The 15319-nt window shown below is 45.6% G+C and overlaps 1 gene segment (V, D, J or C); it reads left to right on the plus strand.

The window, feature by feature from the left end:
- Window positions 1–1720: 1720 nt before the first annotated feature.
- Window positions 1721–8155, plus strand: LOC123643477. The segment is given in 4 exon segments: window positions 1721–1766; window positions 6888–7212; window positions 7776–7878; window positions 8066–8155. Coding segments are annotated over 4 exon segments (564 nt in total).
- The last annotated feature ends 7164 nt before the right edge of the window (window positions 8156–15319 follow it).

The following is a 15319-nucleotide window of genomic DNA, read 5'->3' on the forward strand; positions in this document are numbered from 1 at the left end:
CCTAATCCCTGGAAAATATTACTACCGTGTGAGCACCATAGTGTTGATCAGTTAGTGCCAATTTCATGGCGAGTACATGTGGAGCCTATTCCTCCCATCTTGTGATACCTCCTTGCAGATAATGGGCTCAAGCTTAATCCAGGAAAATATAAGAGGTGCTAGATCACTGTCGTTTCCTATAATTGAGTAATATTCCCCTGTATACATATACCAAAGTTGAATGATGCCCACATGAATTGAGAGACACTTGGGTTGTTTCCACATCCTTACAATACTGAATCGTGCTGCCATAAACATTCGGGTGCAGATGTCTTTATTATAGAATGTCTTTTGCTCTTTTGGGTAGATGCCTAATAGTGATATTGGTGGATCTAATGGTATTTCCATTTTCAGCTCTTTGAGGTATCTCCAAAATCTTTTCCACAGAGGTTGCATTAATTTGCAGTCCCACCAGCGGTATCAGAGTCCTGGAAGTCCTGGTCTCTCTGAGGATTTCAAGTTTCTTCTTGGTCATATAACTTCCATTACCTGAAATATTAAATAAAATGTGCTAACGTATGGCTCGTGCAGGTGTGTTGATGTGAATGATTATGATGTTGCTGTTACTGTTGTTGATGTAAAAAGAAGAAGAGCTGTTTTCTCAGCTGCCTCCTTCTCCCACATAAAGAGAAGCTTTATCCACAATAGCAATGAATTGGAAACAATGCCAACCTTAACCAGTAGGTTAATAAGCAAGTGTATTTTGCAAATGATGCATCAGGACACTGCATCTTTGATAGCAATGACTGTGTCAGGCACACTGCAGCATGGCTGCGTCCACAGTCTGTGCTGTGAGTAAAATAGGCAAAAAGCACCTGCTATGTGATTCCACTGTTACAAATTCGAGACAGTGAAAACGGAAGTAACATAAACTATGTTAGCAGGTGCCTGGTTAAAGGGAGGGAGAGGAAAGGAGAAAGAAGGAGGAATTTTAGAAGGAGAAGTGGAAACATTGAGGGAAATCGATTTCCTCCATATGGCAGCCAGGGTGACGGTGCTGTCAGCATGTTTCACTTGTACACTTGAACTGTGTTGGGCCACTGTGTATGAACTATTCCTCATTAAAGTTGACATGAACAATTAATAGATGATTTGGTAGAGAAGGAGCAAATAGACAATAAGGGAAATTTTAGGGTCAGTTATCAGCATTAATACTGTGTGCCAGGTTTTCTATATATTTTTAAGAAAAAAAAAGCAGAGAGACAAGATATTGGCTTTATGTTATTATTATAGAATCAGGGCTCTAGAATCCACCCTAGGCATGTCCAGGTTTGGTCTCCAGTGGGTTCCAAGGACGGGATCATGGCCCAGACACTGAGATTCCCACATATGTGTTTCTGGACATATCACACAACTTCCATATGTGTCTAGGCTTACTTTTACCTCTGTAAAATACATGGAAACCTCACACCTACAGCACATGGTTTATATGTGTCTATAAGTTAAATAAGTGAACTTGAGCTATTAATCACAGTACAGTCACCCAGTTTTTTTCTGGTCTTGCCCTCCCTCAGCTGGCTACACAGGGCTTGCTATATAGCAGGGGACATGCAAATAGGGCCCTCCCTCTGCTGATGAAAACCAGCCCAGCACTCACCCTGCAGCTCTGGGACAGGAGCCCCAGCCCCGACATTCCCAGGTGTCCCCATTCAGTGATCAGCACTGAACACAGACACTCACCATGGAGTCTGGGCTGCGCTGGGTTTTCCTTGTTGCTCTGCTACAAGGTAATTCATGGAGAACTAGAGATATTGGGTGTGGGAGGGGATGTGAGGGAGAGAAACAGGGGTGTGTGTGGCAGTTTCTGACCAGGATGTGTCTGTGTTTACAGGTGTCCAGTGTGAGGTGCAGCTGGTGGAGTCTGGGGGAGGCTTGGTCCAGCCTGGTGGGTCCCTGCAACTCTCCTGTGCAGCCTCCGGATTCACCTTCAGTGACTACTACATGAGCTGGGTCCGCCAGGCTCCAGGGAAGGGGCTGGAGTGGGTTGCTCTTGTTAGAAACAAAGCTAATAGTTACAAGACAGAATATGCTGCATCTGTGAAAGGCAGATTCACCATCTCAAGGGATGATTCCAAAAGCACTGTCTCTCTGCAAATGAACAGTCTGAGAGCCGAGGACACGGCCCTGTACTACTGTGCCAGAGACACAGTGAGGGGACATCAGTGTGAGCCCAGACACAAACCTCCTGCGGGGCAGCGCGGGGCCGCCATAGGGCTCCCAAGACACGGGAGCAGAGTCAGCCCAGGGCAGGTGCAGGTGGAGGGTGAGGGCTGGTTTCCTCTCGGGGTCGTGGCTTCCTCTCCATAAAGCGGTTTCCTCTGGGGAATTTCTCTGAATTCACGATTCTGTGCTTCCCTCTGCAGTCTCTGAGTTAGACATGTTTGTGGTAATGAGAGAAAATATTGTCACCTGCTCAAAAGGCAGAGGTTTGGTTCCAATCACTTTCTCCTGTCCCCAAATTGACATTAATTGTCAACACTTCTGAATAAATTCAAAAATACATAAAATATTTTGTCTTGGACAGCACATGGAGCACAGCACACAGAACTGAACGTTCCTTCTAGCCGGCAAGCAGCATAAAGTGTCGTCAGTGGCAGAGGGAGTCAGCGTCCTAAGCAAGAGAAGGAAGACCTAACTCCTCGGTCGCATGTCATGAGTGGAAGGTTTTCACTCTCCAAGATCATCAGCTTATCCTGAAGGTCGTGGGTCGACTGTGGCCTTCAAAGTACCAGAAGCTTCACTGGTTCTATAAAAATGCTCACTTTGGCAGCCTCCACTGCAGTAGCCAGCAAGTGCTCAGAGCTCTGATTTGATGCTGTAGTTGTGAAATATGAACCCAAGAATTGCCTCCCTGTAATTTCACTGCTGTATTTTCTTAAAAGTCCTTACTAATATTAGTTCCAATATGGCCCAAGTGCATTGCTCTGATATCTCTTCCAGTACCCACATTGTCCTGGTTGAACTTCATGAGGACTTTTACAAAGATGCAGTAAAAGGCAGCTGAAGCTGTGAGTGACAGGAGTGGCTATAACACATGCATTACTTTCAAGAATTTTTAACTCTTCCATGCAGTAGGGAGAATGCTCGTACTCACGGTATAATCTAAGTGTTTGAACTGTGCAGCTACCAAGCCATCGGGTAGTAACTGATGTGTCCTCCAGGGAGGGGACACTAATGCCACAGTGCTCATGGTAGAACCATTGGCCAAGGGAGTTCAGGAAACTCTTAACATTGTGACATTTTCAACTTAATAATGTCAATTTGATGAACATTTTCAGAAGACTTTTAATGAATGGATGGTGTGTTTTATAAGTAGTGGTAATGCCTTACAAGCTTAGGTGCGTTTATAAACGAGCTCAAGGCTGCTTTTTCTGTGTAATGATATTCTACAAGACTTGTTTAACTCCCATGCTATTATTTTTTTTGCATGATTTCCAAAGTTACATTTGTGAGATCTCTAGGGCTTAGAACTTTATCTAAAGTCCCACGGCTTCTTGTTCATTTTGATAGGGTCTCCAGAAGTTGTGAGAAACACTTTTCTTTGCAAAGCATCCCAATTTCATGCACTACTGCAAAAACGTATGAATTTTATCCCAGTTTTGGCTAATCCACAAGCTCTAAAAAGTGCAATGACTTCTGTCATGAAAGCCAGTTTTACACCAGGCTGAGGACTATATTCTAACGAAAAGTTTACATTAGTAATATGAATTACTGGTTATCAACCTCCAGCTTTATTATTGACATGTGATTCATATTCCATAGAGGTTGCATTAATTTGCAGTCACACCAACAGCGTGTGAGTGTACCTTTCTCTCCACATTCATGCCAGCATATCATGGTTTGAGACTTCTTGGTAAAAGCCATTGGAGTTAGGTGATATCTCATTGTGGTTTTGATTTGCATTTCCCTGATGATTAGGGACATTGTGAATTTTTTCAAATATTTATTGGCCATTAGTTGTTCAGCGTAAGAAATATTGATTTATAGAAATGCCCCCTATATTTTTAATAACAGAAACGATTTCAGGAGTGTCACAAGGCTTTGCCCTAAAGGAAAATGTAAACATATTAGTTCGCATATCAAAAGCTGCCTGGCCTCAGGAGGGAGTCTCAATGGTCAGTAGCAGCTGCATTCCAAGGTGACCCTGCAGTCTCAAGCCTGTGGTTCTCACCTGCTTTGAAAGACAAAGCAGGTCTTGCATGGAGCCACAGGAAGCGGAGCTGATCAACAAAGACAGGCCCCAGGAGATGACAGCTGATCAGAGATAAAAGCTGATCAATAAGATATGCTGCTCTAACAGGACCCAGACTGAACCATGCAGGTAAAGTAAATAGCATAAGGGACAGTTCATGCTTGACTTCGAAAATCTCTCTTACACAATAACCAGAGCCAAGATGTCTCTGTTTTTCCTGAAGTAATAGCCTTATCATAAAACTTACAAGTTTGCCCTAAGAAGATTTTATAACCCATCGTTCACCTAAACAGAGTTAGTTAAAAGATCTATAGAAGCCTTTTAGAAGACTTTGACCCTAAGCCAAACTACCTGTTACTATGTCAACCCTGCTACCCCTGGCAACCAAAACTCTGTACATTATAAATATCTGTGTAAAACTTCAGTCTTGGTTGCATGTCTGGCGGGAGGGCACGTAATCTTCCGGGCACCCTCCTTTGCCTATCTTCATAAATCTTTACTTTATAAATGATATCTTTGGCTCTGTGTCTTATTTTTATTTCTGATTCCTACTATTTTTTCATCCTTTGTGACGACCCCTGTCTGAGGGACCCCAACTTTTGCTGGGAGCGTAGCTAACGCCCGACAAACTGGCGTAGTCAGCAGGATGTTCAGATAGGGTCTTGAAGGCCAAAGGCTTTGCATCGAGCAAAGAACATTCCTGTATTTCGTCACCAAGGGCCTGGAGAACGCTAAAAGTCGCACACACATCTACCCAGAGAGAGGTAAGTTGGAAATCTCCAGGACATAAGTAAGGGTTAAGATTAACATTCTGCTCAGAGTAAAATAATGAGTAAGACTATCTGAGTATCTGAAATTGTTGAGAGCTTATTAAAGAGTACTAGAGTGGTTGCCAAAAAGAAATACCTACAGGAATTGTTTCATTTAATTTCCAAACGTTGTGATTGGTTCCCACCTCCAGATGATTTCAAGCTGCAGCAACAGCAGTTGGCACTAAAAACATTATGAAAAGCCTTCTCTAAAGGAATTGGACGCATGGTAATCACAGAGCTAGTGGTCCTGAGTGAGTCCTTGTGTTTGGAAAGACACACACATGCACTGGATCCAGTCAAAGTGAGTTTCTGTACCTTCCAGAGTCAAAGGTCTTAGTGAATTTGCCATCAAGTGAATCCTTCACTCAGTTAAGGAGCCCTGTGACATCCATGGTAACAACCTCTGAAATCGTTCCTCTTACTGCCACAATGGTAGACTGTGGTTGGTTAGAAATCGTTGTTCCCAGGTAGGATCATTCCTACTGGGGACACAATGTGCTCCCCTGAATCTGAGACCTGGTCTGGTGCCACTCAATTGGGGCCCTCATGAGTGTGGACCAGCCAACAATGAAAGGCCCTTTCCCACCGATAGACACTAACTCTGCTTTGGAGGCTAAGCTTGTGTGTTCCCATGGAGGCAGGGGCAGTCCCTTGGGCTGAGGCAGTTTCTGTGGTTTCTCCACTGCATTCCACACTGGGAAGGTCAATTGCATCAACCACATGCCTGCGGGTGGCCAAGGGACCAAGGACAATGGCTCTGCAGTGCTCAGGCCTGAGTCACTACATCAGGGAACAAGACACAGCAACCCTCACTGCAAAATGCTGCTGTGTGTTAGAAGGATCCATAGTTCAGGTGGGAGGGGACACTAGTGAATGTCAAGTATGACCACAGGGCCACCTGCAGCAGGGGAGAGTGGAGCCTGACCACTCACACTCACAGTGTGACTTCCACAGAGATCAGGGCTGGTTACTGTCCCAGGCACATGGCAGCCCCATGGACTGAACCTGGGCCTGTGTGGACCTGCCTGGCAAGAGGGAAATGTAAGGACAAACTGCAGTGGATCCTTCCAGGCCCCACTCATGTGCCCTAGGCCCAACACAGAGGAAACAGCAGTTGTATTACACAGTTTGTGAAAACCCGAATCCCCTCACCTGAGTGAGGCTCATGTCAAAGTTAATGCACAACAGTGTCAAGGGCAGTGTGGATTTAGGTGGCCCAAAGTTTGATACAGCCTTGAAGTTGTAACGTTAGAATATAGCAAACTGCCATCATGTTCTCATTACAGAAAGGGGATTTTGCAAAACCTATGAGGCATGTTCACATTGATCCTGGAGCTGGTTCAGGGCAGCAGTAGGATGTAGTGTTGGGGAGCTCAGGCCAGATACTGCAGGTGCCTCTCACCAGATATGTGCTTCGCCTTGAGCACATTGCATAACTCCTCTATGCTTCTGTTTGTACGGTTTCATCTATAAAATATCATGACCTATGAAGTCCCCCTTATCTTTGGGCCCTGCACTCCCTCAGGTGTCCCCACCCAGGGCTCGCTATATAGCAGGGGACATGCAAATAGGGCCCTCCCTCTGCTGATGAAAACCAGCCCAGCCCTCACCCTGCAGCTCTGGGACAGGAGCCCCAGCCCCGGCCTTCCCAGGTGTCCCCATTCGGTGATCAGCACTGAACACAGACACTCACCATGGAGTCTGGGCTGCGCTGGCTTTTCTTTGTTGCTCTATTACAAGGTAATTCATGGAGAACTAGAGACATTGGGTGTGTGAGGGGATGTGAGTGAGAGAAACAGGGGTGTGTGTGGCAGTTTCTGACCAGGATGTGTCTGTGTTTGCAGGTGTCCAGTGTGAGGTGCAGCTGGTGGAGTCTGGAGGAGGCTTGGTCCAGCCTGGGGGTTCCCTGAGACTCTCCTGTGCAGCCTCTGGATTCACCTTCAGCAGCTACTGGATGAGCTGGGTCCGCCAGGCTCCAGGGAAGGGGCTGGAGTGGGTCTCATACATTAATGGTAACGGTGGTAGCACAAGCTACGCAGACGCCGTGAAGGGCCGATTCACCATCTCCAGAGACAACGCCAAGAACACGCTGTCTCTGCAAATGAACAGTCTGAGAGCCGAGGACACGGCCCTGTACTACTGTGCCAGTGACACAGTGAGGGGACATCAGTGTGAGCCCAGACACAGACCTCCTGCTGGTGCCCGTGGGGCCGCCAGGGGGCGCCCAAGGCACAGGAGCAGAGTCAGCCCGGGGCAGGTGCAGGTGGAGGAAAAAATAATAGTTCATTTTATGTCAGAGTTTGGGGCCTCCCCTCTAGAAATCTCATCCTGGGACCTATTTCATTTCGTGGCTGTGTGCTCGTCCCTGTAGTGTCTGAATTAGAAGAGTCTTGTTGTAGTAAATGAACACATTGTCACCTGCACACAAGGTAGAACGTCACTCACGTGGGCAGAAGTGACCCTGCGGTTGTCACAGGGGTCAGAGGCCTGAGGGAGCCCAGGGGAACCTGCTGTGCATTTTCCAACCAGACTCAGCACAGACCTCAGTGGGACTCCCTGAGTGGGACAGTCTTTGGGATTGAGATTGGGACATGCAGGGACCTGGGCAGGGTCACTGTCTCATAAAACCTAATGGTTTTACATTTTTCTCTCCTCATTTAAAACTAAACATTCCTGATGCAGAACTAATTCAGTTCTATTTTTTTCTGCAAGTCTGTTATGTTTCTCCCTAGGTTCTATTTTCTCATCTTCGCCTTCTCCTTCTTCTCCAAGAAAATGGAGGGTGTGGTCTCTGTGTCTAAATCCCAGGACTCAGGCCCTTTACCTGCAGCTCAGGTGTGGCCCAGGCTGTGGCTCCTGTGGGACTGGGGAAAGATTGATGGGACTGTGTCACCCACCACTGCTTGGACGCTCCTGCTGTCACCTGGGCCTGGACTCACGTTGGAAACGCAAGTGGCCATTAGTAGCTGAGAGAATGAGAGTGATTGGTCAGAGTGGGATGTGTCCACTGAGACTCTCACAGAGTCACCTTCAACACCTGTGGCATCGGGGAGACCTGCAGGTGGAACCTGAATGTGCTGAGAGCTCTGCGGTGGCATCCAGGTCCTTGTGAGTGGTATCTTTATGGCTCCACATGATGACACAGCACTCTGCAGTCGAGTCCCTCCTGTGTGAAATGTCTGCCCCAGATGGTCCTTTGTCCAGGAGCCTCCTCATCCTCCCCCCTCTGCTCCTCCTGACTGCCCTCTCCTGTGTCCCCCTCCTTCCTGTGGAGAGCAAACTCGTCCCCTGGTTTTACTCTCACACCCGTCGTCATCAAGAGGGAACCAGGGTCATGTAGTGAACAAGGATTTGTCTCTAGACAACATGGGCTTTGGAAAAGATTTCTTCCAAAATGTAGTTTGTCATCATGAGGGATTCTCATGGAAACTGAGGTGCACCATCCATCTTATGAAGAAATTTCCATTCTTGAGTTATTTCCATGTCTACCTGTACACACAGATATGTCGTCCTCATAAGTAGGAAACGGTTAACTGTGTGAGAGGTTTTGCCACCTTGTACAGTCCCTGCCTATGAAATGGCCACAGGTTCAGACAGGAAGGTGGTGACACCACACTGCACATCAGGGAGTGTGGAGGAAGGGACAGGACCACCAGGACACATGTGGCCACTGCTTCTTTAGAGTTATTCTGTTGAGTTTAGCAATTCATATATTATTTTTAATTCTAAATTCCTACAGCATTAAAACACACTTGGTTTATGTAAAGCCCAAGAGAGCTGCAAGCTCAGGTGTTGGTGAGCACATATCGTGGTGCAGGACGCTGTCGGTGGCCCTAAGGTGGCCACAGGAGAAGGGTCACTCAGCGTGAGGCTGAGGAACATGGACATTATGGCAAAGAAGGCAGGTGTCCTCCTGGGGAGAACAGGACACGGGGACTCTGTGGGCTGAGTCTGCAAGGGCTCGGGCAGGGGCCCCAGGGTCTGTCCTAGAGAAGTGGCATCAGATGACAGGACCTGATGTTGAGCGATTCTGGAATAAAGTGAGGAGCAGGGAAATCAGCCTGGGGGGCTCCCCTGAGGCCTTGAGAGAGGTTGCTCTATGAATGTGACATCATGACATTTGGAGCAGAGGAGCAGAGAGCCACAATGGAGCAGCCACCACCCCGGACCTGTTGGATGAGATCTCGTGTGTGTGGAAGCAGCACAGCTGACGCACGGCAGGAACGGATGGCGTGGATGGGTGTGGCTGCACGTGTGTGTCGTGGGAAAGTGGGATCCGTGCAGGGCAACTCAGGTCAGCGCAGGATCCTCTCTTCACAGTAGCGCAGCTCGGAATGTTCATATCTACAGTTGGCAACGTGCTTATTTTCTTAGTTTATTTGCTAAAGGCCGTAGTACATGTTTCTAATAATTCTTGATTATTTTATATTTACTGGTGTTTATGGATTCTATTTTTCAAGAAATTTTCTAAACTGTAGCTGGTAGCCTGTTTAAATATGTCCCTATCAGAGCATAGCAATGAAATCCATAAGATAAAATCAGATTTACCAATTGCTTATTGACAGGAATCAGCGATTTCAGTAAGATGCATGTGGTGACAGTGTGTAGAGCCACAAAATAACATTTGCAGTCACCCTCCGTGAGATGCCTTCATTCTCTCCTAGTCAAACACAGCAAATGGGGACGGCTACAGCAGACACCGTTGGGATAATCACCTTTGCTCTAAACTGCTCTTGCATAATGGGTTTCATCTTTGAACAGTCTCTTTTAACTCACATCAGCCTGTATTTACTATTTTAAGGAGATGATGCATGGGGTCTTGTTTTGTCATAACTAAGAGTAAGTTATAATGAAATAATTTATTTTTATCTTGCTACTCCGAGGCTCAGAGCATCCAAGCCCACAGTAGCATATTTTGGGACAATGTGGGCTATGACCATGGTGATTTAGGCAAGGAAATCCTTACAGTGTTTAAGGTGAGGTGTACATCCTTGTACATATTATATATGGCAAAACCCATAACAGTATAGGGATATTTTTCAAAAATTTTTTGTGGGATTCCTAGATACAATTGTGATCTGTGCTTCCGTGTTAAGGATATGCAATATTGTCAGCAGGTGAATATCTGCCGTGAGTAAGATACTTACAGCCTCTTTCAAAAGCACCAAAACCAGACGACACCCTGTTATGTTTTACCATATATTATTTTAGTATATTTTGGATTTCTAATTACATCAGTCACAGACTGCTCTCTGTTCTATTGCACAGTATAAGTATAGTTAATAGTAATGTATTGCATATTTGAATATACCGGCAACTTAGGAATTTAACATTCTCACTACAAAGAAATAACCAATATTGGAGATGATGGACATGGTAATTATGTTGATTTTTTCATTCGTCAATGTATACATGTATTGACATCCTCTTGCATCCCTTCAATATAATTATTATTTGTAAATGAAAAATAAATAAAATTTTACCCAAGTGCCCAACAATACATGAGTGGGTTAATAAAATGTGGTATGTGTATCCCATGGAGTTCTACTCAGCCACAAAATACAATGGTGATCTAGCACCTCTTGTATTAACCTGGATACAGCTGGAGCCCATTCTACTAAGGGAGGTATCACAAGAATGGAAACACAAGCACGGCATGTGGTCACCATCAAGTTGGTCCTAACTGATCAACACTAAGGTGTTCACATGGTGGTACTATTCACTGGGTGCCCGACAGGTGGGTGCACAGGGGGGTGAACTCACAACTAATGGATGGGGACCAAACTGTGTGGGGGAAGGGCACTCCTGGAGCCCTGGCTCAGGTGAGGCAAAGGCATATATGTAACCAAAATGTTTGTACCACCATATTATGGTGAAATGAAAAATAGAACTAAAAATGATTAATATTTTGGATGAGGAAAATGTGAGGTTTCTTAATTTGATCAATATACAAGGTATACATATATCAAAACACATTTTATTTATAACATTTATGCATTATTTGTCAATTAAAATAAAATAAAATTTTTAAATCTAGCAGTACAAAAAAAACCACCCAGGTTGATTTCCTTTTATGCAAATTGTATATTTTTTTTATTTTTTATTTAATTTTTAATAAATCTTTTTTATTTCAGAATAGTATGGGGCTACAAATGTTGAGGTTACAATAAAATATTGCCTTTGCCCCACCCATGTCAGAGCTACAAGCCTGTCCATCCTCCAGACCCCAAAGGCAATCACAGCAACAACAAAAATAAGTAAATGGGACCTCATGAAATTATAAACTTCTGTACAGCCACGGACACAATCAGGAGAGTGAACAGACAGCCTACGGAATGGGAGAAAATACTGACATGCCACACATTTTATATACTTTGTCTTTTCATCCGTGTCTATACACAGATCATATGCAAACTGGTCCTTGCTGTGAAAATGTACAGACCTCTCTGGAAGCTCCATGTGATCTCTCATGGCCTCTGGGCACCTTCAATGTTCAGTCACAGGATAGTGTGAATATTTCAGTTCTTATTCTTTTTTTAATTTTATTTCAGGATACTATGATGGTACAAATGTTTTGGTTACATTTTATGTCTTTGCCTGACCCAAGCGAGGATTAGAGGCATGCCCTTCCCATCTACAGTGCTCACCTTGTCCATTAGTTGTGAGTTTACCCCCCTCACCACCTAATCCCTGGAAAATATTACTCCCCTGTGAGCACCATAGTGTTGATCAGTTACTGCCAATTTCATGGCGAGTACATGTGGAGCCTATTCCTCCAATCTTGTGATACCTCGCTGCAGATAATGGGCTCATGCTCAATCCAGGAAAATATAAGAGGTGCTAGATCACTGTCGTTTCCTATAATTGAGTAATATTCCCCTGTATACATATACCAAATTTGAATGATGCCCTCACGAATTGAGAGACACTTGGGTTGTTTCCACACTCTTGCAATACTGAATTGTGCTGCCATAAACATTCGGGTGCAGATGTCTTTATTATAGAATGTCTTTTGCTCTTTTGGGTAGATGCCTAATAGTGCTACTGGTGGATCTAATGGTATTTTCATTTTTAGCTCTTTGCGGTATCTCCAAATTCTTTTCCACAGAGGTTGCATCAATTTGCAATCCCACCAGCGGTATACGAGACCTGCAAGTCCTGGTCTCTCTGCAGATTTCAAGTTTCTTCTTGATCATATAACTTCCATTATCTGAAATATTAAATAAAATGTACTAATCTATGGCCCGTGCAGGTGTGTTGATGTGAATGATGATGATGTTGCTGTTACTGTTGTTGATGTAAAAAGAAGAAGAGCTGTTTTCTCAGCTGCCTCCTTTTCCCACGTAAAGAGAAGCTTTATCCACAATAGCAAGGAATTGGAAACAATGCCAACGTTAACCAGTAGGTTAATAAACAAGTGTATTTTGCAAATGATGCATTAGGACACTGCATCTTTGACAGCAATGACTGTGTCAGGCACACTGCAGCATGGCTGGGTCCACAGTCTGTGCTGTGAGTAAAATAGGCAAAAAGCACCTGCTACGTGATTCCACTGTTACAAATTCGAGACAGTGAAAACGGAAGTGACATAAACTATGTTAGCAGGTGCCTGGCTAAAGGGAGGGAGAGGAAAGGAGAAAGAAGGAGGAATTTTAGAAGGAGAAGTGGAAACATTGAGGGAAATCGATTTCCTCCATATGGCAGCCAGGGTGATGGTGCTGTCAGCATGTTTTACTCGTACACTTAAACTGTGTTAAGGCCACTGTGTATCAACTATTCCTCATTGAAGTTAACATGAACAATTAATAGATGATTTGGTAGAGAAAGAGCAAATAGATAATAAGGGAAATTTTAGGTTCAGTTATCTGCATTAATCCTGTGTGCCAGGTTTTCTATATATTTTTAAGAAAATGAAAAGCAGAGACACAAGATATTGGCTTTATGTTGTTATTATAGAATCGGGGCTCTAGAATCCACCCTCGGCATGTCCAGGTTTGGTCTGCAGTGGGTTCCAAGGATGGGATCATGGCCCAGAGACTGAGATTCCCACATATATGTTTCTGGATATATCACACAACTTCCATATGTGTCTAGGCTTACTTTTACATCTGTAAAATACATGGAAACTTCACATCTACAGGACATGGTTTCTATGTGTCTATAAGTTAAATAAGTGAACATGAGCTATTAATCACAGTACAGTCACCCAGTTTTTTCTGGTCTTGCCCTCCCTCCGCTGGCTACCCAGGGCTTGCTATATAGCAGGGGACATGCAAATAGGGCCCTCCCTCTGCTGATGAAAACCAGCCCAGCCCTCACCCTGCAGCTCTGGGACAGGAGCCCCAGCCCCGGCATTCCCAGGTGTCCCCATTCGGTGATCAGCACTGAACACAGACACCCACCATGGAGTCTGGGCTGCGCTGGGTTTTCCTTGTTGCTCTGTTACAAGGTAATTCATGGAGAACTAGAGATATTGGGTGTGTAAGTGGATGTGAGGGAGAGAAACAGGCGTGTGTGTGGCAGTTTCTGACCAGGATGTGTCTGTGTTTGCAGGTGTCCAGTGTGAGGTGCAGCTGGTGGAGTCTGGCGGAGGCTTGGTCCAGCCTGGGGGGTCCCTGAGACTCTCCTGTGCAGCCTCCGGATTCACCTTCAGCAGCTATGACATGCACTGGGTCCGCCAGGCTCCAGGGAAGGGGCTGGAGTGGGTCTCATACATTAGTTATAGTGGTAGCAGCACATACTACGCAGACGCCGTGAAAGGCCGATTCACCATCTCCAGAGACAACGGCAAGAACACGCTGTCTCTGCAAATGAACAGTCTCAGAGCCGAGGACACGGCCCTGTACTACTGTGCGAGAGACACAGTGAGGGGACATCAGTGTGAGCCCAGACACAAACCTCCTGCGGGGCAACGCGGGGCCGCCAGGGGGCGCCCAAGACACAGGAGCAGAGTCAGCCCAGGGCAGGTGCAGGTGGAGGGTGAGTGCTGGTTTCCTCTCGGGGTCGTGGCTTCCTCTCCATAAAGCGGTTTCCTCCTGGGAACTTCTCTGAATTCACGATTCTGTGCTTCCCTCTGCAGTCTCTGTGTTGGATATGTTTGTGGTAATCAGAGAAAATATTGTCACCTGCACAAAAGGCAGACAGTGGCTTCCAGGCACTTTCTCTTTTCCCCAGATGGACATTCATTATCGACACTTCTCAGTGAGTCCGAAAATCAATAAAAGGTTTTTTCCTGGACAGGACAGTGCAGCACAGCACACAGAGAGAAACGTCCCTTCCAGCCGGCAAGCAGGATAAAGTGCCTACGGGACGTCAGGGGCAGACGGAGTCAGCGTCCTAAGCAAGAGCAGGAGGACCCCGTGGGGCTCCGTGTCCCAGCACCAGGCTCCCAACATGGATTCTACCTGACAGGATTCAAGGGCAGAGGGACCCACCGACATGTAGTGCAGATGTTGGCTCTGATGGTGTTAGACACCTGCACACACAGGCAGGCACAGACACACACACACACACACACACACACACACACAAACACTGAGTGAACACGGGAAGGGTTAGTCTCTCCACTACTGAGGTGTCTGCAGAGCAGGGCAGGCCCCTCAACACAGTCCCAAGTGGCTTCATAGGGCAGGAAGGGAGACGGGCTCAGGTTTTCACAACAGTTCCCTGGTGGGGCAGGGAGGGTCTGGTAGGGTCTGGGCCTGTGACAGCCATCTGGTGAGAAAGCACCTGTGATTCCTCCCTGGGATTCCCATGAGTGGGGCAAACAGGGAAGATGAAGGATGGGCCTTCAGATGTCAGCGGACAGACCCCAGCTAGGAGCCTTTGACTTTTTATTCCTCTCAACAACTAGGTTTAAAAACGATAAAAAAAAAAAAAGATTAAATGATATTGTGTGTAGACAACAACCAGGTTTGCAGAAAAATAGAAGATATTTTGTTAGTATGAGATGATATTAATAATAATTAGGATGAGTAGGAGGAGTTAGATGAGGGTCTTGGTCACATGTCTTGGGTGGAATCTTTTCACTGTCCAAGATCATGTGCTTACGGTAAAGGTGGTGCTGTGGGCTTCAAAATACCAGAAGCTTCACAGGTTCTATAAAAAGGCTCCCTCTGGTATCCTCCACTGCCGTAGCCCTCAAGTGCCCAGAGTTCTGCATGGATGCTGTAGTTGTGAAATATGAACCCAAAAATTGACTCCCTGTGATTTTACTACTGTATTTTTTTTTTTTTTTTTGGAGGCAGAGTCTCGCTCTGTTACCCGGGCTAGAGGG

Source organism: Lemur catta, chromosome 1, assembly GCF_020740605.2.
Source record: "Lemur catta isolate mLemCat1 chromosome 1, mLemCat1.pri, whole genome shotgun sequence".
In the NCBI taxonomy this organism is placed as follows: domain Eukaryota; kingdom Metazoa; phylum Chordata; class Mammalia; order Primates; family Lemuridae; genus Lemur; species Lemur catta.